The 23,255-nt window shown below is 47.6% G+C and overlaps 3 protein-coding genes across 5 annotated transcripts in view; 1 reads left to right on the top strand and 2 right to left on the bottom strand.

Annotated features, from left to right (window-relative positions):
* The window catches only part of DRAXIN (dorsal inhibitory axon guidance protein), a 6,583-nt gene extending 2,336 nt beyond the window's left edge, over window positions 1-4,247 (bottom strand). Inside the window, exons 1-5 of the mRNA XM_075172490.1 lie at window positions 3,652-4,247; window positions 2,138-2,325; window positions 1,481-1,592; window positions 1,035-1,124; window positions 699-788 (exon numbers count right to left, since the gene is read on the bottom strand). Of these exons, the coding sequence (XP_075028591.1) occupies window positions 699-788; window positions 1,035-1,124; window positions 1,481-1,592; window positions 2,138-2,325; window positions 3,652-4,105 (934 nt within the window). The 5' untranslated portion in view covers window positions 4,106-4,247. The remainder of the gene's footprint in view (window positions 1-698; window positions 789-1,034; window positions 1,125-1,480; window positions 1,593-2,137; window positions 2,326-3,651) is intronic.
* MAD2L2 (mitotic arrest deficient 2 like 2) overlaps window positions 1-18,968 on the top strand; it is a 27,100-nt gene extending 8,132 nt beyond the window's left edge. The window contains exons 1-9 of one of the 2 annotated variants that reach the window (XM_075172495.1): window positions 11,575-11,654; window positions 14,111-14,162; window positions 14,399-14,517; window positions 15,067-15,138; window positions 16,020-16,120; window positions 16,255-16,349; window positions 16,466-16,539; window positions 17,586-17,678; window positions 17,983-18,968. In XM_075172495.1, coding sequence (XP_075028596.1) covers window positions 14,123-14,162; window positions 14,399-14,517; window positions 15,067-15,138; window positions 16,020-16,120; window positions 16,255-16,349; window positions 16,466-16,539; window positions 17,586-17,678; window positions 17,983-18,024 — 636 coding nt within the window. In that variant the 5' untranslated portion in view covers window positions 11,575-11,654; window positions 14,111-14,122 and the 3' untranslated portion in view covers window positions 18,025-18,968. Of the gene's footprint in view, window positions 1-11,574; window positions 11,655-14,110; window positions 14,163-14,398; window positions 14,518-15,066; window positions 15,139-16,019; window positions 16,121-16,254; window positions 16,350-16,465; window positions 16,540-17,585; window positions 17,679-17,982 lie in introns of those variants that run through there. The other variant, XM_075172496.1, reaches the window with a different exon arrangement.
* LOC142092443 (F-box only protein 6-like) lies at window positions 18,969-23,255 on the bottom strand. 2 transcript variants are annotated; one of them, XM_075172494.1, is made up of 6 exons: window positions 23,184-23,255; window positions 22,692-23,023; window positions 21,939-22,065; window positions 21,127-21,222; window positions 20,651-20,786; window positions 18,969-19,927 (listed from the first exon to the last, which is right to left on the bottom strand). In XM_075172494.1, exons 2-6 carry the CDS (start codon window positions 22,948-22,950, stop codon window positions 19,781-19,783), a joined length of 765 nt encoding a protein of 254 aa, XP_075028595.1. In that variant the 5' UTR covers window positions 22,951-23,023; window positions 23,184-23,255; the 3' UTR covers window positions 18,969-19,780. The 2 variants fall into 2 exon arrangements, with proteins under 2 accessions (XP_075028595.1, XP_075028594.1); XM_075172493.1 differs by lacking the exon at window positions 23,184-23,255 and having other exon boundaries at window positions 22,692-23,175.

Genomic DNA, 23,255 nt, shown 5'->3' with positions numbered 1-23,255 from the left:
GTATCAGAACATCACCTCTGATGAGGACCTTCAAGTGTTACAGGACACACCCAAGGTGAAGACTATCATTTAACATTGCAAGTCCAGGAAAGCAGTGTGTTTAACTGGGTAAGAAGTAGGTGAATGACCTGGTCAAAGTCACTAGGTACCTAACACAGGTCACAAAATTTGGCAACCAGAGTTTTGTTCTGGCAGACAAGACCCAGTACCTGGAGCTGAGCCTGAACATGTTCAGACTAGAAGAGTGCCTTTCAACATCTTCGTAACACAACTATCTATTAAGGGCTGCTGTGGATTCTTCAGAAATAGTTTTAAGAAAGAAAAGTCTGTGTCCTGCCCACACCTACTAAATTGCAACAGGTTCAGTTGAAATTAACTCAGGAAAGCCATATTAGGCATAAGGTCATGTAAAACAAGGACAATAGTCTGTTTTTATAACCTGTGATACTTGAAAGCACCATTGAAGTGTTAATATATTGTGGCTTCTTCTGTTAGGTTTGTAGATATCAGGATTTTTGTTTTCAAGAGGGAAAACAAGATATCCTAGATGACTCAATGGTCACACTGTGAGTCAGTAGCAGAGAAAGGCTAAGAGCAGCAGAGCTTGGCTCCTATTTCCACATGCAAACCACCATTCCAAGTCAACGCAGCCAACTACGAAGCCAGCTGGAAGGGAGAGAGCAAAGAGCTGAACTCACCTTCAGTGCACATACAGTCATCATAACATTTGTTGTTAAGGCCTCGATTGTGTGGTTTGCAGAGGTGTTCACGCAAGTCGCAGCAAGAGCCTGCAACACAGGAACCAGGGTCAGCACAGCTCATTTATCCCCTTCCCTTGTAGGGCTACTGACACCCACGACAGCTCTATGGTACAGACATCATCTGTTCCCACAACACACCTGGAGAGCCTCTGCCCTTCCCTCTGCATACCACTTTCTATCAGTATTAAAAATCAGGATACTGGTATTAGAACTTGGGCTGGATTTCAAACAATCTCATGTTTGGAGAAATGACTCTACCAAGCTGATCCTGACCTGGGAGGCAGTCAAGGTGATGATCACATGGCTCTCCTTCAGCCGTCACGGTTTCATTTCCACTGTTAGGGCTCTTACTGCGGCGTTTCTCTATGGAAAAAAACAGATGCTGATACAAAATTTCATGCTAGTGTTTTTGTTTTGGAGACTGTATTGTTCCAGGGTAAAAACAGCCTCGGACTTCAAAAGTTTGAACTCTTAAACCTTCATAGTCCAATCTCCTCCCTATTTCTCAACCCTCCATCTATCATTTTTTCTCTGTCCTCAAACTATGCGTCCAAAATGAGAAACATTCTGAAACTGAGCACAAAACACAACCCACATTATGCTTTTTCTCTCTTTCCCCACCACTACGATCTCACATCCTTCAGCACATCTGTGAACACTAACCATGGGACAAGACTTACAGAATGACTTTTGGGAAAAAGGACAGGGAGGTTTAGCACCTTTCTTTTTAGCAGATGGCCACATTTCTGGTTTGAGATCCTCATAATCTGTCCAGTCAAAGAGTGCCATATCGAGGGTGGGCATCACATCCCCATCTTGCCTGAGGCGGGCCTGCAAACCACAAGAAATCACAAAGACAATGGATTACACTTCTGTAGCGACAATGAAGTCTTTGCAAATTTTCCTGGTTCTTTTAGACCTTAAAAAGGCTTTATGATTTCCCCCCCCCCCCGCCCTCCACCCCTGTCTTGTCCACTGGGGATTCTTGGCATCTCATTTTCAGAAGGGAAGAGCTTTCCCTTGTTGCAGCTGAAGCCAATAGGGAAGTTTCCACTGCTTCTATGTAAGGACAAAAGGTGAGCAAGGAGCATTAGGAATTGCTCCCTCTCCAGCCAAGTGCTCCTACTGCCTCTCTGGTCCTTGAAGCTGAATGAAGATAGCTAGCTAAGGGAGAGGTAGGGCAGGGAAGAGAAGCAGCTAAAGGAACTGTTTATGAAGAGGTGTTTAGATGTCTCCAAGACAGAGAGCTGCTTTTGAGGAAGGGCTTTGGTGTTAAGCAAGCACTTACCTCTAACTGAAAAAAAAGGAAACTGGACCTCAGCTGCAGATTTCTGTCTGCATCAGAGGTGCGGTGCAGTTACCAGCTAGCTCTTTACCTGTGACCGTGGTGATGTGGCTGGAAGAACAGGAGGCTCTTCTGTGGAAACAGCTAGTTCCAGTGCAGTGAAGAGAAGCACAGTGGGAGTCAGACTTGTAGCTTCCTCTGCCTGGAGGTTTTGAAACTGTTCTTCAAAGCTTTCAGGTTTCTTGTACAGGGAGCTTGGCCCAGCATCAGGAATCTTCCCTGCAGAGGGCAACAGGTACAGTAGCATTAGCTTTCTCATCCCTTTTCTCTCCATAGACTTGAGTCAAAGGAATTCAAATTTCATCCAGCCACTGGCCAGTGTTCTACCACCCTGAGCTGCTGTTTAGACCAGTGTAAAACAAAGTCATGTGCTATTAAGTGATAGATCAGGTCCAGAGTATATGCATCTTGGTTTTTACACACTTAAGTCATACACAATCACACCTTCTTGAAGATATGTCTATCTCTTGCTTAAGAAGCAAAAGGTTTCTTCTTCTGGTCTAAAGAGTACAAAATGTACCTGTTTAAGCATTTTTAAACCAATGGATTAAGCTGCTGCAAATACCTGTGGACGCATTCTTATTTGATTTTAATAGTGGGTTAATTTCAATTTAGCTCAACTCAGGACCTACCTAACTTGAAATAAGAATATCTTCACAGCCTGATCCCTGCTTTTTCTAAGTATTAATTTAAATATAGACCTTAAGTTAAACCAAAGAAACAAGGCCTGTTTTGTAGTCTGCAAATATTGCTTCAAACCAGCTTTGTGGCATACTCTTCTATACTGCTTGACATGAGTTGTTTAACCAGTCCCCCGAGAAAACAATAGAGCTCTTCTTACTGATGGAGGGACGAGTGATAGCTGGAACTCAGGGATACTGACACCCAGCTTGTCAAATAGTGTAGGTTGACATAAATTGCCTGGCTTTAAGAGAACTAAAGATTTACCACAGTGAGCACACCGTACCACAGAGACACATACCCACAACTTGACCTGCAAAGGAAAGTAGTCCCAGTCAAAAACAAGCAACATTTTAAAGTAATTAGTGCAATTTCACACAAGCAAAATTTATGCGTTTTGTAGTTCGGCATAAATATAGAAGAATACAAGCTCTGATGAGAAGAAACTGATCTTCAAGCTAAGTAGGGGTTTTATTTCTAGTTATCTTTCGAAGTCAGTGGAGAGATTGAGCATGGCTTGGACATGATTGTTCATAAATTGAACCATTTGCTAAAAAAGAAAAAAAACAAAGCAGGCCACTCCAAAACAACCCCTCAAGTCCTAGGAACTTTCTGAGCTCCCCCTGTAAGGCAAACCAGGTCATTTTCACCAAATTGCATCCAGCAGTAAAAACCTCTGGTTCTGGAGTTCCCCTTTTTTCTTGTGCCTCTTTTGTTTGGCAGATTTCTCCCCAGAGCAAGCACACATCCCACACCCTCCACATACCCATGTGGCTCAACCACAGCTGCATCTTCTTGCCCTTACACAAGTGACACTCATTTCCACTGACCCAACAGCCTCAGCTTCCCTTGGAGCTCAAATACCTCTGTGGTGTTTCAGTCTGTCCCTGCGGCTGTGTCGCCGATGCTCTCGGTTCTGTTTCTTTCCTCTCTCAGACCCAGGAGACTGGTTCTCCCTCTCAGGATATGGGAACTCAAAACCCAGGAACACATCCTTATTCTGTTTCAGGGCTGCTGGCTGTCCCTCTGCTGCCAGCTCTTCCACAGCTGGAGCTCCGCTACCCATTCTGAGGGCCTCTTCCCCAGCCGGCCGCCCTCTAGAAGGCATAGCATGGACCTTCTTGGCCAAGCCATGCTTGTGGTGGTGCCCACTTCTGGGCTGCTGCAGCCACATCTCTTGATTTTGAAGATGATTGTTGTTCTCTGGGACATTTTTGAGCTTTGTGGCAGGGTCCAGGGAGACTGCAAGACTGATGTCAGAAAGAACCAGCACGCACAGGAAAAGGAAGGGAGAGAAGAAGGTGGAAGAAATTGCCATAATGCTGGGTGCTTTGCCTCACCTGCAATTAAAAAAAAAAAAAAAAGAAAGAAAAAATAAGCAACAAACTTCTAGGAACTGTAAAGGCAAGCAAGATTCAGACCTAGGACACTTAGATGAAAACAGTTATGGTGTCCAGTGCTGGAAGTGATTTTTTTCCCCTCCTTGGTTACCTCCTCCTCTCCCAGCCCTGGTTACAGCAGCTGAGACACACGTGCAGGGCCTGCAGGGCTGAGAGGTCCCAGTTTCATGTGCAAATGAGGGCCATCAATCAGTAGGACATTTCCCTTTGATTCCTGACTAGCCCCCCTACCCTCCCATTCACAGCTTACCATCTGAGGGGCTGGGGAGGCTGGCTCCTGCAGGCCACAGCTCCCGAGCCGCCTGCACAGCACCAGCTGTCTGGCTAGGGCTGTTTGCTGCCAGGTTGGCATCCTGGGCCTGGCTGGCACTGGCCCCCCCTCACAGCTGGTTTCCTTGCAATGAAGATGTCAAGATGAGCAGAACTGGAGGCAGATGGTGGCCTCGCAGGACCAGCAACAGCCCTGAGTAGCTCAAGACAGAGGGACATGCACACACATGCTGCTTCAGGGTGGCTGAAAATGGTCAAGGGAAGAAAAAACACTGGAAATCTTATGCTGATACAGCATAGCAGAGAAACAAATCTTCTGCTGTCAGCAGAGCAGGGAATGCTGGTCTAAAGGGGATGCTGGGCTAAAGACCAAGGGGCAGGGAGGCAGACTGAGCTTTCTCCAGCTTGTCCCACTTTCCCTCCTTGACCCTGCATAGGTCACTTCACCTCACCCCACCAGGTGAGGCTGTCACTGGGAGGGTAATTTAAGTCCAAAGAACACTGAGACCGAGTCCCTCAGCACAGTGGCTGCAGAGTATTCTCATTCATTCTGCTTCACTGTAATATTTTTTTTTGAGGGTCTTCCTTCACCCCTGTGTTTGTGTTATGAGACATGGCTTTGGGGCATTGCACAAGTCGGACACTTCTCCAATTAGGTCATTCTCCCCTGTCCTTTCCCACAAAAGGGGGAAAGGGATTTTCAGCATTTCCAGTGCAGCCTTTCACTTTGGGGTAGCTTTCTCAGACTGTCCCTCTCAAGCTGGGCAGCATGAAGGCATGCTTAAAGCCGGAGTTCCCTGTGACACTGACTGTCAGAAAACCAGACCTATGCTTACATTTGTGAAATACTGTCACAAAGGTACAGCCACAGCTCTTCACTCAACCTCCTCCCCATCTTTCCTGCACCCCAGCCCCCAGCTGCATCTGATTTCCATCTGTCTGTTCATCAGGTGAACCACTTTGCTGCATAATTACAATGGCTTGTACTCCCTCCTCCAGATGCTTTGCTGCTTGACCAGCCAATGTCACCTGCGAAGGGCAGCAGGTAACATCCATTGAGGCCAATCTCAGTGCCTTTTTGTGGAGCTGACAGGAGGCACCCTAAGAATGGCCTTGGTTCCTCCTTTCCTCTTTTCTTTCAACCTATGAGACAGATGTGAAATGTTTTGAGTCAGTGAAACCTCTGCCATCATAGGAGCCCCAGCCTCATGGAGCATCTGGGGAGTTTAGAGGGAGATGTCTTCATCCTCTTAACTGAAAAGCCTGCTCACTCATTCACCAGCTGATTCTGCCTTTCCAAGATTCATCTCTGTTATTGCTCAGAGCCCGGGAGCAAATTTTCAGTTCAGACCTCCCCTGGAAAGAGGTAGGCAGCACAGGGGCCTTCTCTTTAATACAGTGTCTGAAAAGCTGATCTTTCTACTGGCCACAAAGGACAACAAACTGCTACTTGAGGACTGATTTAGGAGGTGCTGGGTAGTTCATTTGCTGAAGGCATAACACTATGAAACAGTATTTTATTGGCAGCTACCTGAGACAAAGGAAAACCAGACGAACAGCTAAATCTATTAACAAAGCACTTGAAGTCCTGCTTCAAAACCAGTGGAACAAATAGCAACCAAGCAAAACCCAAGCTCTGCATCCGCAGTCTTTGTTTTTTCCTAGGATTTTCTCTTTAAGAACCAGCGCAAATCAGCTGGATCAAGGCACCACTCAGAATAACTCAAAGAGCTGGAAACAGCATCTTACCTTTTCATCTGTAGGCAAAATGCCAAGAGGAGAGAACAAGTGCAAAGAGAATGCGAGGCAGGTGTCTCCAGTCTCACTCACACAGACATGGGCCCTTTGATGGTGAACCCGACAGCCACATTAGCTGCGGATTCTGGTTTTCAGCAGGAGCTAGAAAGCAGCTAAATGCTGCAGGGCAGTTAAAGAGAAGGTCTGCTTCAAAGTGTAGGGGGCATTTTTTAAGCTGCCCAGCTGTCTTGTTGGCATGACACAGGATGAAAGTGCAGCTAGAGCACATGGGTTGCCTCACCTCTGCACTGGCTGAGAGAGCAGGCTAAGATGCTGTGTTACTGTGTCACTGGGAATCTTGCACTGATAATGCAGATAAATACCTGTACTGCACTGTATCAGGGGAGGTCTGAGCTGTTTGCCAAACCAAAACAGTGCATGGACAGGTTTTGGTACCTTGGGTTAATGCAACACTGCTGTGCTAGAGGCACAGAAGTCCCAGCCTTCTCTTAACCACTTGTTTCCATGCCCTGATCTATCTTTAACTTCAGAAACCTCTTCCTACCTTCTCCATTTTTCTTACCCTACAGAAGCTGTAAAATTCAAACTTCCAAAAGGCAGCTAGAAAACACAACGGCATCCCTAATTCTCCTCAGTGCTCAGGTTCCTCAATGTCTGAGCACCAAAGTAAATTCCACCCTCTCCTCTGTCAGGAGCACAGCCCATAGAAGTCGTCTGTGCTAGACCCGGGCTTGTTGGTGTAGGTGACCGCAATGTTCTCACACTGCTGATGCACCTTTTCTGCCCTGAAAATATGCCAGGCAGAAAGAAGTCTGGTCTTGTAAGGAGATGCCTTTCCTGAATTGCTCTAAAACAAATACACGTTACAAGTCCAGAACTCATCCTCTTCTTAGGGTTTGCATATTAATAAAGGAAATAGCTAAAGTACTTGCCAAGTTAAGCTGCCCCTGGAGTTCTTCGCAACACCAGACCTACATCCTCCTTACTCCACCCGCTGCCTTGCACTTCCTTTATATACCCTCAGGATTACGAGCCACCTGCCTCTTGAGGTAGCAAATCTGCCTACTAACAAGAAAATGTGTAAAGCAAAGATAAGGCCTTAGAGCTACCCAGGGTGCAGGCTCAGGGCTGATGAATGAGTTGCAGTGCTGTCTCTCAGCCACTATTTTTGATCCATTTCGGGTTAGTAGTGAATGGTCACAACCCCGTAAGGGAAATTTTTCTGCATCTTGAGTAAGGGTTTTTTTTTGCATCTTGAGTAACTTTCCCTGTGGGCAGTCTCTCTCTCTGGACTCACCGATACCATTGCTATTACTCTGCTCTCTGCCTGTAATCCTGCAAGGCAGCCATGGACTGAGTAGGTACACAGAAACTCAGGCATGTTTTTCTCCTATAAATACAGCTATGTCACCGTGGTGGGGAAATAGGCTCTGAAACTGCCCCTGCTCTATTTGTTTTGTATTTGACAAAGCAGGAACATCAGATCATCTACGTTCATTCGCACATCTGACTTAAAACATGATACATGACAGTCCTAGCTTTAACTTTTCACATATGTTCTTCATGTCACAGCCAAGAGGAAAAAAAATCTTGAACCAAGAAGTAGAGAATATCAAGATCCTTTATTCACCCCAGACCACAAATGATGCAGTTTGTATGCTCAAGGGCTGAACCAAGATAGACCCAAGCACGTACTCTCGGCCAGATTTCTCTTTGGCTCTGATAAGCTCAGACTTTGGCAGGAGTGCGTAAAGATTTCCTGGACTCCAGACAATCCCAAGCTGCAGCAATAGACAAAGTGTATGTGCATCTACATGGGTGTTGTGTGTATGTGCATGTGTGGCAGGGATGATAGACAATAAACCCAGCTTCGTGTGCCAGGGTCCTTGTAAATAAGAAGCCATGGGGTGATGGATGGGCTTGGGAAGGCCTGGAGCAGAATGGACGGGGTAGACTCTATGGTAGCTGACATGCAGAGAGCTGGCTGGAGCCAGGAGAATGGTATTGTGCAGATAAATGAGATTTCACTTCCCTGCTGGGTGTCTTTCCATCTGTTTTTCTGTTTCTGGAGGCAAATGCTGGGAAGCTTCATATACAATCTGCCAAGAGACCTTCCCATTTCAAAGGGATCTCTCCCAGCTTTCTAGGGTCCCCAAAAGTAGACAGGCAATCTTATATGCACTCTTCTCTTTTCCTCCCCAGGGCAAAAGTAATAACATTTTTATTCTCTCCAACATTTCTTGCACACTCACTTTGTAAAGAATGTTTTTTTCGCTGCTGGCCCAGACATCCTTGGGATGACAGAGCAGCAGAGTCCCCTGCTCACAGATCTCTAGTCCTTTTGGGTCCCTCTTCGGAGCTGCCCTCCTCCTTTCTTAGGTTTGCTGTATCCATCCTCACCTTTCCTCCCTACCTTGCCTTTCATATATATCTGACTCCACAGTTTCCTTGTCCCTCATGACTGTGTTTGGTGTGAGAGATTTCCCCTCTGCAGATATTTAGGCTAGGATACTTGAATCCCATCACCACCCTTTGAAACATCTGCTTTCCTTTTGCTTGTGTTGTTTTCTCTCACTTTCTGCCCTCACCAAACAGCACTCCACTGTAGAAAGGGCCAAATTCACTAATCGCAGTAGTGGCACAAGAGACAGGACATAGAGATTCAGGCTTGCAGGGGGTTGACTAGTAGCTGTAGTTGCCCCTCTGCCTCCGCAAAGCATCCTCCTGGGGCAACTCGTATCCAGTGACCACTTGAAATGTGACTCATTCAACATCAGTTGAAGGGCTGGAACTGGGACTCTGTTCTTGCTGACCCACTGGGCCAGGCAATCCCTTCCCTTCGCCAGTCAGCTCTGGCTGACAGACTGCGCTCTGTCCCCCTAACCACTGAGGACAGAAGTGGCTTGTTCACACAGCGCGACCCAGCAAATACCCTCTCCTGCAGCCCAGACTTGTGAGTAAGCTGGCAGTTTTGTACTTGTCACTAAGTCACTGCTAAGCTGCAGCACCCTCGCTCTGATGAACACTGGACACCTTGCAAATCCTTCAAGTCACCGCGTGCCTCTCGCCTTCAGCCACAGCCCTTTCTCCTGTGCCTACCCTGACCTGCACAGAGAGCTTCGCTGCTCTCAGTGTCAGTGCACGAGCAGGGAGGGTGCAGCACCGACATCCTCCAGGGACAGAGCAGCCCAGCAAGTCACTGTATTGAAGTGGAAGAGGGACACATGAATGAATATGCAGTACCCTCTGCTCTGCTTCCCTCTGGGACTTCACGGAGTGGCTGACACAGCCATCATAGGCGACCTGCTATCAAACAGAGTCTACTCTACCCAATAATGAGATTAAAATAGCAATGAGTCTGAGATTAGCATCCAAGATACAGTCGCTTGCTGTCAGCACAGTAGAGAAGACTCTCCAGTTTAATGCACAATGCCTAGTGACAAACGAGACACAATCAATAGCAAAGGTCATCGCTCACCCTGCTGGAAAGCACCTGCCAGTGTGACAGGGAAGAATGGGGGCAGATTTGGCCCGATCTTCACTGGGGGCAGAAGTGGATCTGTCCTGACTGGCAGAACAGTTAGGGTGTGCTTTCAACATTTTTCCTTGCATGTCATTCTCACTTTGAACCAAAATGTGTAGGATTAATGCCTCCTTCTGCAAGGGAGAGGAGATGGGAACACAAAACCATTTCCATTAAACCCTCTGGTTGACGGAAGACTTCAGGTGTGAATTGGATAAATGTCACTTAAATCCTACATGATGAATTACTGGCTGTAATAAGCCATTAACTGATGCCAAATTGATTTAATTCAGAAATGAGATCTCACTTTTATCAACAGAGGAAGAGCAGAGAATAACCCGTGGGTACTCAGGGGCTCGGTGCTTGGCAGCGCACGGCTCTGCAAATACAATGACTCGGTGGGAAAAGCTTCCTTCACCCCTCGGCCACTTTCCACAGCAGCTCCGGCTCAGAGCTGGAACGTATACCCCTGGGGTGCGCAAGGGGCTCAGCAGCAACCTGCGAGAGGGCCGATGCCTCTGTCCGAGGTGACTTTGCTTCCAGGGAAGGGGAGAGCCATCTCGGGAAGGAGCTTGCAGTAGCCCCTGAAGTAGCAGGGACTTGCAGTAGGGTGGTGGGGCGCAAGCCCCAAAGCCCACGCTGCGCACCCCTGCAAGGTGCACGGCGCTGCACATCGCGCCGAGGGCGAGCCGGGTGGCAGAACCGCGGCGGGAGCGGGAGAGCCTGGAGCCTGCTCCCCGGCACGGGTGACAATAGGGCTGGCTGAAGGCACCGCGCACCGGCGCTGTCCAAGCTCGGTGCTCGGCTCCCACCACTCAGCGATGCCGCCGCGACCCGAGGCACCGCGCACCGAGCGCGTCCCGGTGGCGGCAGCCTAGAGGCGGCGGTGCTGGGGGTCCCCGTCCCCCCCAGCCTTTGTCTCCTCCGGGGCGCACGGAAAGTGGGAAAGTGCCCCCCACTCCTCCCCAATCCCTGCGAAAGCAGAAGGAAATCAGCTCGGAGGAGCATGCACCCCCGGTCCCCCCGCGGCCCGGCCCCGGGCTGCGTGCAGGGTGAGCGCGATGCGGGCAGCGCTGCCTACCTGTCCGCAGCTCCTCGGTGTGGGCTGAGCCCGGCAGGCAGGGCAGGGCAGCGGCTGTGCATGCAGCGGGAGGGGAGGCAGGTCTGCCGGGGGGGCAGAGGGGTGTTCAAACCCGAGAGGAGGAGGAGGAGGAGGAGGAGACAGGGGGAAGGCAGTGGGGGAATGTGGAGAGGAACTGGGGACGCCGGGAATCCCGGGGGACTGGGGTGCATGGTGCGGGGGGAGGTGGGGCTGGGAGGGGCTCAGGGTGTGCTGGGCGTGGGGGGTGCAGAGGGTGCTGAAGGGGGTGCACGGGGCGCATGGTGCGGGGGTGCCCGGTGCGAAGGAGGAGGAGGGGTGCGGGAGCGCAGGGTGTGCTGGTGGCAGGAGCATTCCCTGCCCGGGCCGGGGACCGGGGCAGACAAAGGACGGAGACAAAGGCGGGGCGGCCCGGCCCGGGAGGGGTGGCGGCCGGGCCCCCGCTCACCTGCACGGCATGCGGGGCGGGCCGGGCACGGTGCCCCCGCTCCCCGCAGGGGCTCCCCCGCGTTACGGTAACAGGGTGGGAAACCGGGCCGGGGGACCAGCGTCCCCCGCTGCAACGGAGGGAGCTGCGGCTGCGGCGCGGGGGGTGCCGGCCGGCAGCCCGCGGGGGGCGCGGGGGCTGCGGGCAGCGCCGAGGACCGTGGACCGGCCCCTCCCGCGCCTGCTCCTCCCGCCGCCGGGGGGCGCTCGGGGCGACCGCCGCCGCCCTGACGTCACACGCCCGCGCCGCCGCCCGGCCACCCGCGCTGGGCGCCGCGCCTGTGCGGCGGTGTCGGTCAGCGGCGGTCGGTGTGGTGCGGTGCGGACGGTGGTAAGGGGCACCGGGGGTCCCCGCGGGCCGGGGCGGGTGGGGGACGAGTCACAGGGTGTCCCCACGGGTGACGGTGGCGGTCACCGGCGGTCCTCTGGGCGGGCGGGAGCCTGGGCGGGCAGCGGGGGAATGGAGGGCTGTGCTGAGGGGGCTCTGCGGGGCCGGGAGCCCTGTTTCGGAAGGGAGCAGCGCTGAAGGCCTGGCAGCACGGGCTCGGAAATGCAGGCGGGAACACCGGAGCGAAGGCAGCGCTTGTCTGCTGAGGAGCGGCGGGAGCGGGGCACCCGCGCTCTCCCTGTCCCGAAAGCTGTGGTCTGTCCTTCCGTGTGTCCAGTCGTCAGAGAAACCGGCGTCTGAAGCGGCGAAGCAGCGCTTGGTGGTTCTCCTTTCTCTCCTTTGAAGCCGTGAGGCAGGCAGGGCGCAGGGCAGGCTGATGCGGGGGCCCTGTGCTCGTTATTCTGGGCTAGCCCAGGAGCCCATGTAGTAGACGTGAGCGCTTTGAAGATGATGGATTACAAATTACGTGATATCCCTGCCTCCTTTGCTTCCCTTTTCTTTTGAAATTTCTTCAGTAAGGGATTGGGTGCTTCCAGAAAGCACCACGAAGGAAGTGCAGGCTTTCTTCTTCCTGATGCCTGCTTCTCCTCGCTTCCCCCAGCCATCCCCCAGCGCTGTCTGTTGTGCTGGGAAGGTGGGATGACTTTTTCTGACCTCATACATATAGGACAGCAAATTGAAATGAATAGATGAAAGGCTATTAACTGCAGCATTGCTCCAATCAGTAACTCCAAAACCTTAAGCTGAGGGAGTATTAAATGTGTGGTTCTTAGGCGTAACCTTGTGACTGTGTTTAAGGGTGGGTCTCTTGGGATGCTGTTGCCTCACTGGGGCCTCGGTTTAATAAGGGGGGATGTTTAGGTGAGGATGTGAACCTAAACCTCTAAAAACACAGATTCTTTGTGCTACTCTGACACAGATCTTTTATACAAATTTGAGAGTCACTGCAGCTGGGGTGCTAAAGAGATGCTTAAGTATCTTAATTCTATTTATTGTAGCAGATCACTGATATTCCAGGGAGTCTTTGATACAATGGTGAGATTCTGATTTAAAAAGGGAGAGGAGTGTAGCTTCCTATTCTGTGAAGGTTGAAGTAATTCTTTGTAGGTCTGAAAAACATAGTTTGTTGCAGCTGAAGCAGCTTGAAAATCAGTGGCTAAGCAACTGATTGGAATGCCTGTGGGTTATCAGAGGTCTGTGTAAGACACCTGTGTTACTGGTGGAGCCACAGTGCTCCTGGAGGCATTTAGACACATACAGTTTATGAAAAATGGTGCTGCTGTTAGTGGTTAGAGTTTGCATGCATGCAAAGAGTATGGATAAAATAGTGAAACAAATTAAAATTTGCAACAGAAAATTGTGTACACTGTAGCTTAAAACTGTAAGGCACATACTCCACTATATAAGGAAAGCTGCTGGAAAGTTGAGCCCCAGCATCTGCTGTTTGGTTGTTGGTACATGGTATTCAATTTGGCAAATTTCAGGCTCTCAGGGAAGTGGTCATGGCACCAAGAGTTCAAGGAGCATCTGGATGATGCTCTTAGTCATATGGTTTAGTTTTAGGTAGTCCTGCAAGGAGCAGGGAGTTGGACTCCATGATCCATATGGGTCCCTTCCACCTTGAGATATTCTGTGATTCTGTGTGACAAATTCCATGTTAATTATGCAGCTCTGCAGGGTTTGGTTTCCTTGGGACTAGAGAGAGACAGACACTCTGAAGCTGTTGGTAGTGGACAGCAGATGAGTACCTGTGTTGTGTAGTGTCAATGGAAAATGCAGATCCTAGCCTGAACAAGCAATGTTTCATGGTGGTGTTGTGCGAATAAACCCATAAAACTGAAAAGTTCTTGTGTTATAATAGGATATAGGGGTTAGAAAAGAAAAGGGGTATGTTCTAGTATGTTACGACAACATTTGTGTGGCTTTAAAAAATAATAGTGTTCCTTGTGCTACTAAAAAGTGACTGTCTAAACTTTCCTGTGTCTTAGGAATCATGAATTCTCCAGTCCTAGCAAAATGCATCAAAAAGGGAGGGAGACAGCGAAGAACTGTGAATGGGACAGATATTTTTTTTTTTTTAATAAAACCCAATTAAAAAAATTATGAGTAATCTATCAATCTGCGGTGTGAGCCAGAACACAGCAATGATGCCGTCTTCGGTTTTTGCACCACTGGTGATTTCTGATGACATGTTATTGGTTATGGAGAGTGCTTAAACCTTTCATAGTGGGCCCTTGGATTTGTCGTGGCAGTGTTCATATGCTTGTGACTAAGCGCAGAGGACAGTTTGTTGGATCTGAGCTCAGCGGCACTAGGGAAGTGGATGGCTCCATGAGCTGACTATATTAATAATAATATAGGAGCCAGAGGATAAACATTCTTTTTGTGATTACTTCCAGGTTCTGAGAAAGATGACCACTCTCACACGGCAGGACCTTAACTTTGGGCAAGGTAATGTGTTGTGCTGCGCTGCAAACTGGTATGCTTGCAAGGCTTCTTGTTGGCACATGAGCTTGTGGAATTGCTGTTGGAAGGTTGCTCTATACCTAAACTTCCTGTAGCTAAGGGGAAGCAGGTGAAATTTATGCAGGGAAAAATACCTTTGAAAAATTTTCCTATGAATATATGGTATTGCTCTGCATGCTTCCCCACTCCCTACTTCAGCATCCTTTACTTTTGTTTTTCAGTTGTTGCGGATGTTCTTTCAGAATTTCTGGAAGTGGCTGTTCACCTTATCTTATATGTCAGAGAAGTTTACCCTATTGGCATCTTTCAGAAGAGGAAAAAATACAATGTACCTGTCCAGGTAGGAGATTTTCGTGGAAGCTGACAGCCACGTGGACAAGCAAAATAGCGGGTATCAGTCAACACTCACCAGAACAAACTAAATCACTTCCAGAGTTTGTTTTAATGTGCAAACTCATTTTTGAAGAGAACTTAGTTCCTGTCAAAAGGGAAAACAGCCCTGTAGCTGAGGATACAGCAGTACTCATGGAACAAGCAGGTCATGGACAACAGTAGTAGAAGGCTTCCCCAGCTATGTGCAGTAAGGTAACATGAAAGCATGCTTCCTAGGAAGTAGAGACAGTTGGAATATACTATTCCCAATATGCTATTGTGGGTATATATTCCCAATATACTACAGCTGTGTGGGTATAGTGATCTGCCTCAGCTAATTAACCCTTCCATGAAAGAATTACTGGTTTGAATTGGCAACTTAGTGGTGAAAAATTCTAGTTGAAGCATGACTCAAGTGCCTTGTAACGCATTGGTGCTTCTGTTTAAGTCTTCCCATTTAGCATTGTCCTGGTTCACATCAGAACACAGCTCTCACTATTCACTGTATTTGCTGCAGATGTCCTGCCACCCGGAGCTGAATCAGTATATCCAGGACACACTGCACTGCGTAAAGCCACTGCTTGAGAAGGTAGGATTGTATCGGGGACCTGCGAGTGGTTTTGATAGAAAGTAGGAGAACATAAATACTGTCTTCATTGCGAAATTTATTTACAAATTTACCATCCACAATACATTAGCTGATAAAGCTACTAACAAAAATAAACATCCATAACCTTTCCTTGCAGTTAAGGCCCAGCCTTGCTGCTGATCGTTGGCATTTAGTTACATCTAATGCATGCACATGGGGATATACAGCTATGTATTTTCAGTTACATCATCCTACACATTAACTTAACATTCTGCTTTTGAATACATTTAAGTTTAAGCACCTATCTGGCAGAAGAGTTTGAATGCTTTGCTGTAAGCCAGCAAGCAAAGGTAGGTTTGAACTCTAGGTTTTGTGAGAGAAAGGTGTGACCACATGAAACATTTCAGATGCTGGCAGATTTTGCATTGTCTGCTTTTTACAGACAACCTAATGCACATGTAGAGACTGGAAATAGGTCAGTTTTACATTGCAGTAGTACAAAGCTGCTATATTTGGCTAATGGTCTAAGCATATCTTAACTTCCTCATCACTGTCCTTTCCTGAGTGCTGCAATGAGATAGCTGTAATTTCCTCCTTTATTCCAAAACAGTATCTGCAGAAATGTACTATTTAGTGCACTTTATCCCCCTGGGCCTTAGCGATAAGCTATCAGTTTAATACCTAGGAAGAAATGGCTTTGCAAAAGCATTTTTTTCTGATTGGTAATAATAATCTGACAGCGCTCAAGCTTTGGATAACTGCTAGTGCTGGGAGCCACAACAAATATGCATACTCCCACTTTATCAGAAGTATGTGAAGCACACTGGGGGCAGAAGACAGCTTGTTTTGAGGAAGGGATTTTTCTATCTTTGTTCTTGCAGAATGATGTGGAGAAGGTTGTAGTTGTAATCCTGGATAAAGAGCACCACCCTGTGGAGAGATTTGTCTTTGAGATCACCCAGCCACCTCTTCTTTCCATTAGGTAAAGTTTCCATTTCTGGAAACTTATCCATACTCTTTGCATGCATCCAACACCTGCCCCCGCAGAGGTGTTCTGGAAGCAGCCCCAGGCCCCGGTACTTTGCTGCATGCCAGTAACAACAATCTCCTCAACAGCTCAGAGTCCCTGCTGTCCCATGTGGAGCAGTTGCTGCGTGCCTTCATCCTGAAGATCAGCGTGTGCGATGCTGTGCTTGACAACAATCCCCCAGGTAAAGACATCCATACAGCCTAACAGCATGGCATTGCTTGACTTGAGACGACAATAAGTAGTGTCCAATCCCTTGTTAGTTGTCCCCTGATCTGGAGCCTACCCTTTCTCTTGCAGGCTGCACCTTCACAGTTCTGGTTCACACACGGGAGGCTGCCACACGGAACATGGAAAAGATCCAGGTGATAAAGGTGAGTGATATCTTTGGCTACCTGATTGCGTGTGTGAGCAACCTGCAGAGCAAAGACTGGAAATTAAGGAGTTTTGGCATCTCTAAGGTTAAGGCTGCTAGATATTTTGAACATGTATGTTAGCTTTACATGACACACTTCACAACGTTGCTTTGAAAGTGTTAAAATGGTTTACCCCGGTGAGGTGACCAAGCACGTTCACCACACATCAGCCACAATTGCAGACAAAAGCTGCTTCAATGCCTGAATTAGATTGTAACAATACTTACACTGCATAAATGCTTGCTCAGTCACTTAAAAGTACTCTGACATAGAGAATAGGTACTTGAATTTAAGTAACAAAAAGCCCCCCTTCTCATCCCACATCCACTATGTGTGGATGACTGATTCTTTCTAAAAATAGCAAGGAAGACTAAGGTTCAAGTAACTAGTGGGTTTTGGGTGCACAAATACACTGTATCTTGCAGGAAAGCATGTGCATATCACTTTTTAAAGCAAGATTTTGCTTTTTTTTAAGAATCCTTGCGTAGGTACAGGGAAACTTTTTTCCCTCGAGCCAAGTTATTTTGGGTGTCCTAAGGCACAATAAATAAAGCTGGTGAAGTATAAAATTGTTTCAAAATGGAAGTCTGCTCTCTACTGCTTAGTAATGGAAACTGGTAGTATCGTAGGCCAACCGCTAGAACTTGCAAGGCAGGACAGCAATCCGTGCCCTGAGCATTTTGAAGTTGCAGTTAAATGCTGGTGTAACTAATACAATATGCTAGCTCAGGACAGCTAAGAATATATCTTTTAAAGAAGTGAGATGTCACCTTTGGAATAAGTAAAATGGGTTAACGTTATAGTTTGATGCTGGAATTGAAGATAATTACGCCAACTGTGTAAGCGTTACATTTTGCTGTTATGAAAGGTTTGAGTTACCTGTTTCCTCCCCCAGCCACTAGATCTCTCATTCACTTAATGCTGACCTAGTGCCGAGAAAGAGACCTTACCTTAGAGTCTGCCAGCCTCTCTGCAAATAAAGCACCTTGTGTTCCTGCCCCTAGGATTTCCCGTGGATCCTCGCTGATGAACAAGACGTGCACATGCATGACCCCCGGCTTATTCCCCTGAAAACTATGACATCTGATATCTTAAAGGTGAGCAGAGCATTCTGGCCCAAGAGGTGGCTGGAACTGCATGTAGTTCTAAGCTTTGTCTACCCTAATGCCAGCTCTGCAGTTTTCTATAGGATAGCAGTTTTAATATTGCTAAGCAGTATTATTGCTTAGTATTGCAGATGCCTGTGCCAGTCATGAAAACAGGGCAAGACTCCTCATAATAAAATAGGAAACCTGGTTATGGGGGAAGGTACAAACCCTTCCTATTTAGCCTGCTGCAGACTTTTTTTCCATTCACCTACCTGCATATCAAACAGAACTGATGCTTGTTTCTCTTCTCCAGATGCAGCTATATGTAGAAGAACGAGCCCACAAAGGCACCTGATTTCAAATCTTCCTTGCCTTCAAGCCTCATCTGATCTTCCAGTGGAATATCTCACAAACCATACCTTGATAACCGTCTCTTCAGCTGGCCTTCTGGGTGAATGTAGAGCAGCTGCTGCCTCTTTATTTCAAGTGCTCTTACCACTGTATATAGAACTGACTTGGAATGTGGAGCCAGAGCCTGTTCCCATGTACACTCGCGTGTGAGAGTGAGTACAGGTTTTGTTACAGCAAATCCCTGGGGGCAGGATATAGCCAACTGCAGTATGCAGTCAGCGCTTTGTACAAATCCAGTTCTCACCTTAACAGGGCATCGCCATTGCACATTGGTAGTGACACACAGCGATCTGTTACATGCTCCACTAGAGCAACGGACTCATAGCAAGGGTGAGTGAGGCCTTATGTAGTGTCTGTCCACTGTGACTGTCCCAAGTAGTCTTCAATAAATACTAAGTTTTACTCCAGTTGAACTAGGCCGAGTTCTGTCCAAACCAGCCTCCCCCCTTAAGTGAGGAAGTATTTTTATTTTGTATGGACCTTCGTATTTTATGTGGAGCTTCCACCACCTTTCCACGCCTTTTCTGGAGCATACTTGGGATATGTTAATTCCTATGAGAGGCTATACAACCTTGGTCTCTCCCCTTTCACCCGTGGGTGAAAGTGGGAGAGCTTTCACCCACAAGTGGCATTAGCAAGGTGGAATTTGTCCAGCAAGGACACTTGCCAAATGTCCTACTCCTAACAGAGAACAGACAAGGGAAACGGTGTTAATCCTACACCTATCAAAGGAGATGGAAGAAGGCCTTAGTATTGGCTCATGCATACAGGGGGAGAAGACACAGTTCATAGTATATGAGCTGAGCTTGTTGGTCAGACAATTTGATAAGACAGCCAGTGTAGTACCTCCCTGCTTCCTCCAAGTAAAAAGTGCAAGAATGCTATAGATCCAGGTTGTGCACTGCTTTAACATTTTATATAGGGTTAGACTGTTCAGTACAAACCAAGTACTTTGGTAGTACAAAGGTAGTATGGAAAAAGCCCGGCACAATCAAAAGGCACTTGGTGTTGTAAGGTAGCCACCTTAAGGGATTATCATCTCCTCTGTTTCTCTAGCTGTTTATTCAAACAATGATGGGCTGCATTTGGGCGGGGAAGGTATGTACCATTTTGATCATATACACTTACAGAAAGGGTAAGGAATTAAGTACTAGTGACACAGCATGTATGAAAAAGGGTTGACAGCTTCCTTATGCTATGAAAGGTCTGATGTGAAAGATAACAGGTTTTTATACATAATTAAACAGGGAAGTACTATACGAAACAAGTCTCTCTGTAGCACAGCCCTCGAGGACAGCATTGATAATCTGAAATGAAACATTTTAGCCTTATCTTTCAGAAGTTCCATAAACAAACAAGAAATGGTTTCTATTTAAGACAGCATTTGGCTGTAGCACAAGGACATATTAACTAGAAAAGACAGATGTCATATTTAATTGTCCTAGTCTTCCTCCCATGGAAGGGCACTAGTAATTGCAGTAACATCCACAGGAGTTGGATGAAAGACAAAGACAGAAGTCCCTCCAAAGGGCTGGGCCTGCAGCAGTTCTGCTGTGAACAAGGAGAACCAGCTGCTTGTATTTGAGATCAGCTGCACAAGACAAAGCCAGGACACTCACCCAGAGAGTACAGACAAATAAGTGCACCTGAGACCACCTGGTTACAGTCCTGAGGTAAAAGCAAATGCTTATATTGTGCCTTCATAACAATGTCAGGGGCCCAATGGTGATGCTGCTGTTTGTCACTCGGATGCCATACCATCCTGCCCAGAATTGGGTGTCTTGGCCTCCATGCTGAAACCAGATGTAACGAACTCCAGCTGGGTAATTCTGGAAGGTGTGAGAAATCTGGAGAAAGAATAAAATTCCTCTTAATTTGCTTAAATAAACCAGCACTGACCTAGAAGCTAGGACAACTACAGTATGCAAGTCTTGGTCTCGGGAAAAGCTCATTCTAAGATATCTTTCATTGAAAGTGCATCATACCCCTTTTTGAAGGACAGGGAAGAAAGCCTCCCTTATTCAGCCTTCTGCCCTGAAATCCTCTTGAAGTCAAACATAACATTAAGCTTGATTCTTAGGTATGTTTGTCATGTAAGCAACAACATAATGGGGAATCTACAGCCAATCAAACCAGTTAAACACGTTTAGCAGTTTAAGAAAAGTAAAGTCTGCAGTACTTTAAATTACATCCATGCAGTAGTTTTAAAACAAAGCATTTTGATCCCATAAAACTAAGAACTGCGCTCTTGTAACATAAGTTATTTAGACAAAAAACGTAAGTGAAAAACAGAAACAATTATTAAAGAGACTGAGCTAAAATAATACAGAAGCCCGGGGGATACTCTTTAGAAAATGCTGCACGCTTACAAACCAAACCTAGCTCTTTCATGGCACTACTGCTTCTTCAGCATTGTCAACAGCAAGGGCTTGCCTACCTTTTGTATTGAGTAGAGGAGGCTGAAGAGCAGAGAAAGTAGGTCCACTTGGGACTTTTGGCCAGGTAAGACTTGCAAGATTCAAGTGTCACAATACTGATGTAAAGCTACTGCCCACAGGGCTGCTGCTCACCTCTCTCCACACTGCATCATTCCACTGCTCTATAACCACTGGCTCAGGGCGGAACTCCTCAAGGACAATGTAGTCTTCGGAGAGCAGCCTCACTGTAAGTTCATAGCGACACCCACAGTCAAATCTGGCGGCATACCTAGAGAGGCAGGGAGTAATCAAGGAGCAGGGTTGTATATACAGCGTTCAGTTTTCTTTAGTGTTCAAAAACAATCTCCAAGGGGATCCCTGTCTGCAGAAGAAAAGGAATGTCATCCCCATAGCTATCAAGAAGTTCTAAAACTTCCAGCTATCCTGCTCTTCACAGGATTGTCACCTCCTTACAGCCCATTGAATAAACTGAGATTTAGCTTATGCTTTACTCAAGAGCTACACCTCCCAAAGGATAAAGAACTAATTTTATAGCACGAAAAGCTTCAGAGGCTTAGCTTATCTCTAGGCCAATACCAGAAATTCTAGTTTTCAGTGCATACACTTACCAGTCCTTGACTACAATTTCAGGCCGTTTCTCATCCATCAACTGATTCCAGTATCCTTCTTTCTGCAGGGTAATGAGTTGAGACTTGAAGCACGGCCTGCAACAGCAATAGAAATATTCACAACTTCACAAAACACAATCTCCTCCCTCTCAACATCCCCACTTTGCTGACAGCTTTATTCTTACTAAAAGCCCATCCAGACCTTGAAGGCCTGTAAGGCTGACGTGGCTAAGGCACGTCTTTTTCCATAGCCAGAACTAGACAAGGAAGTGAATTGATTAGCTTCACTCCCAGATAGAAGAAATAGTTACCTACAAGCTGGGTTAAGAGGGCTCCCTGTGTTTGTATAGCATATATTGGTAACAGGAAACTACTGTTTAATGGATGTAAAAGCAGCTAATCCTCCTCCGTTGACAGCTTTTTTGCAAGCTGTTAGCATGACAAATGCACCCACCACTCTTAGAAGTTACAGAGCTTTGACCCTGTCAGGCAAGTGCATCTGATTAGCTTGCCAAACCTTAACCTTTGCCCACCACTTCTGGTAGAAGAGAAGCAGAGATCCCATGTGGATTAGCATGACTATAAAAAAGTTACAGGAAATTCCTGGTAGGGACAGAGAAATTTAGCACATGCTGGGATTAATTCTCTCAGCAGTACACTTGTCTCCTTAGACTAACTAGTATAACCTTCCTTTTCCCACACATGGGCTAAGGGTCAGTGACCTGCCTCAAGCCTTCTAACCACAGTGCCTTTGCGGACAGACAGGAGGAAGCAGGTCTCCCAGCTCCAGATTACTGGAATCCAGTTCTTACCCATATGAAGTGACAAAGTATTTCTGTACTTCAGGGTCTGGCATCCCTTTTCCATGAGGTCCAGGCAGAACCTCAATCTTCCATTTATCTCCATCATTATTATCGAGTTTCCAGTGCTGAAAGTTCTCTAAAAACATAGGTATCAAAGATGAATGTTACGTTCATACAATTTATAGCGGTGTCTTCGCTTTTGTTAAAGAATCAGTTACAGAAGAATACTAGGAACCTACTTCGATGAGTTTTCAGATACACTGTATTTTTTTCTACAGCTGAAAGCGACTCCTGCCTTTACGTTGCCATGACTTTTAATGTGGGTGTCAGCAGCTAGGACGCTAGGTAGCAACTTCCTGACCACATCAGAAACTCATAATCAGAAATAAAGTAGAACTACCGTAGTCATATTAATCAAGTCTTCAACAACAAAAATTCCCCAGCTGCCCAAATGTTTAATCCCAATACCTGATAGTTTCATTACCACATTGTACTGGCTGTGCAAATTAACCATCACCATCCGCAGTGCTGGGGCCTTAGCGACTCCAGGTATTTTTCTGGTCGCAACCACAGGTGCATATTTACCAATGCTTTATCTACCCACGGTAGTTTGCTGATGTTTACTTGTGGATCTGACCCAGCAGAGATCCATCAGTAGCTGGACAGTCCCACGCCACCAGCAGTACTTGAGTAATGCAGGACACTGACTCATTCTGACTCTTGGGAAACTCTCAGCTCTCTACTATAAATAATTAAACAAACCTTCAGCACGGGGGTTTTTGATTAAGTTTCTCTTCAAGTTGCAGAGCATATAGAAGATCTTCCAGTCTGAGACGCTTCTGTCCAAACTCTGAACATAAAACCCCTCGCGCTGGCACTTGCGTTTCCACAGGGTGGTCAGATCCACCACGTACCGCCACTGCGTGCAGACCAGTCTGCAGGTGCGGATCAGCTCCCGGGCTGGCAGCAGCGAAAGCAGCTCCACCAGGACGTCTTCGGGGAGGTCGCAAATGGTTGTCATCACAGACCGACGGCGTCAGCGAGGGGCCGCAGGGCTACGCGATGGAAAATCCCCGAGCACCGCCAGCACAGCGCTTCGGGAAGCAAGCAGAGTTTTCACTAGTTACTGACAAACCGCCTGCCCCAGCCTGCCGGGGGCCCGGCCGGCACGGAGCCGCGGCCCCCGGCCCCGACGAGCCCCGGGACAGCGCGCTGCCCGCCGCGCCCCCCGCCCGGCCGCGGCCCCGGCCCCACCTGGGCTCCGCCCGCCTGCGCGCTCCGGACCCGGATGTGAGGCGGAGGCGGCGGCGGCCGCGGCCCTTCCGC

This window comes from Calonectris borealis, chromosome 23 (genome assembly GCF_964195595.1).
Source record: "Calonectris borealis chromosome 23, bCalBor7.hap1.2, whole genome shotgun sequence".
Taxonomy (NCBI): Eukaryota; Metazoa; Chordata; class Aves; order Procellariiformes; family Procellariidae; genus Calonectris; species Calonectris borealis.
The sequence above is the reverse complement of the archived record's forward strand: the minus strand, read 5'-3'. Positions and strand labels throughout refer to the sequence as shown.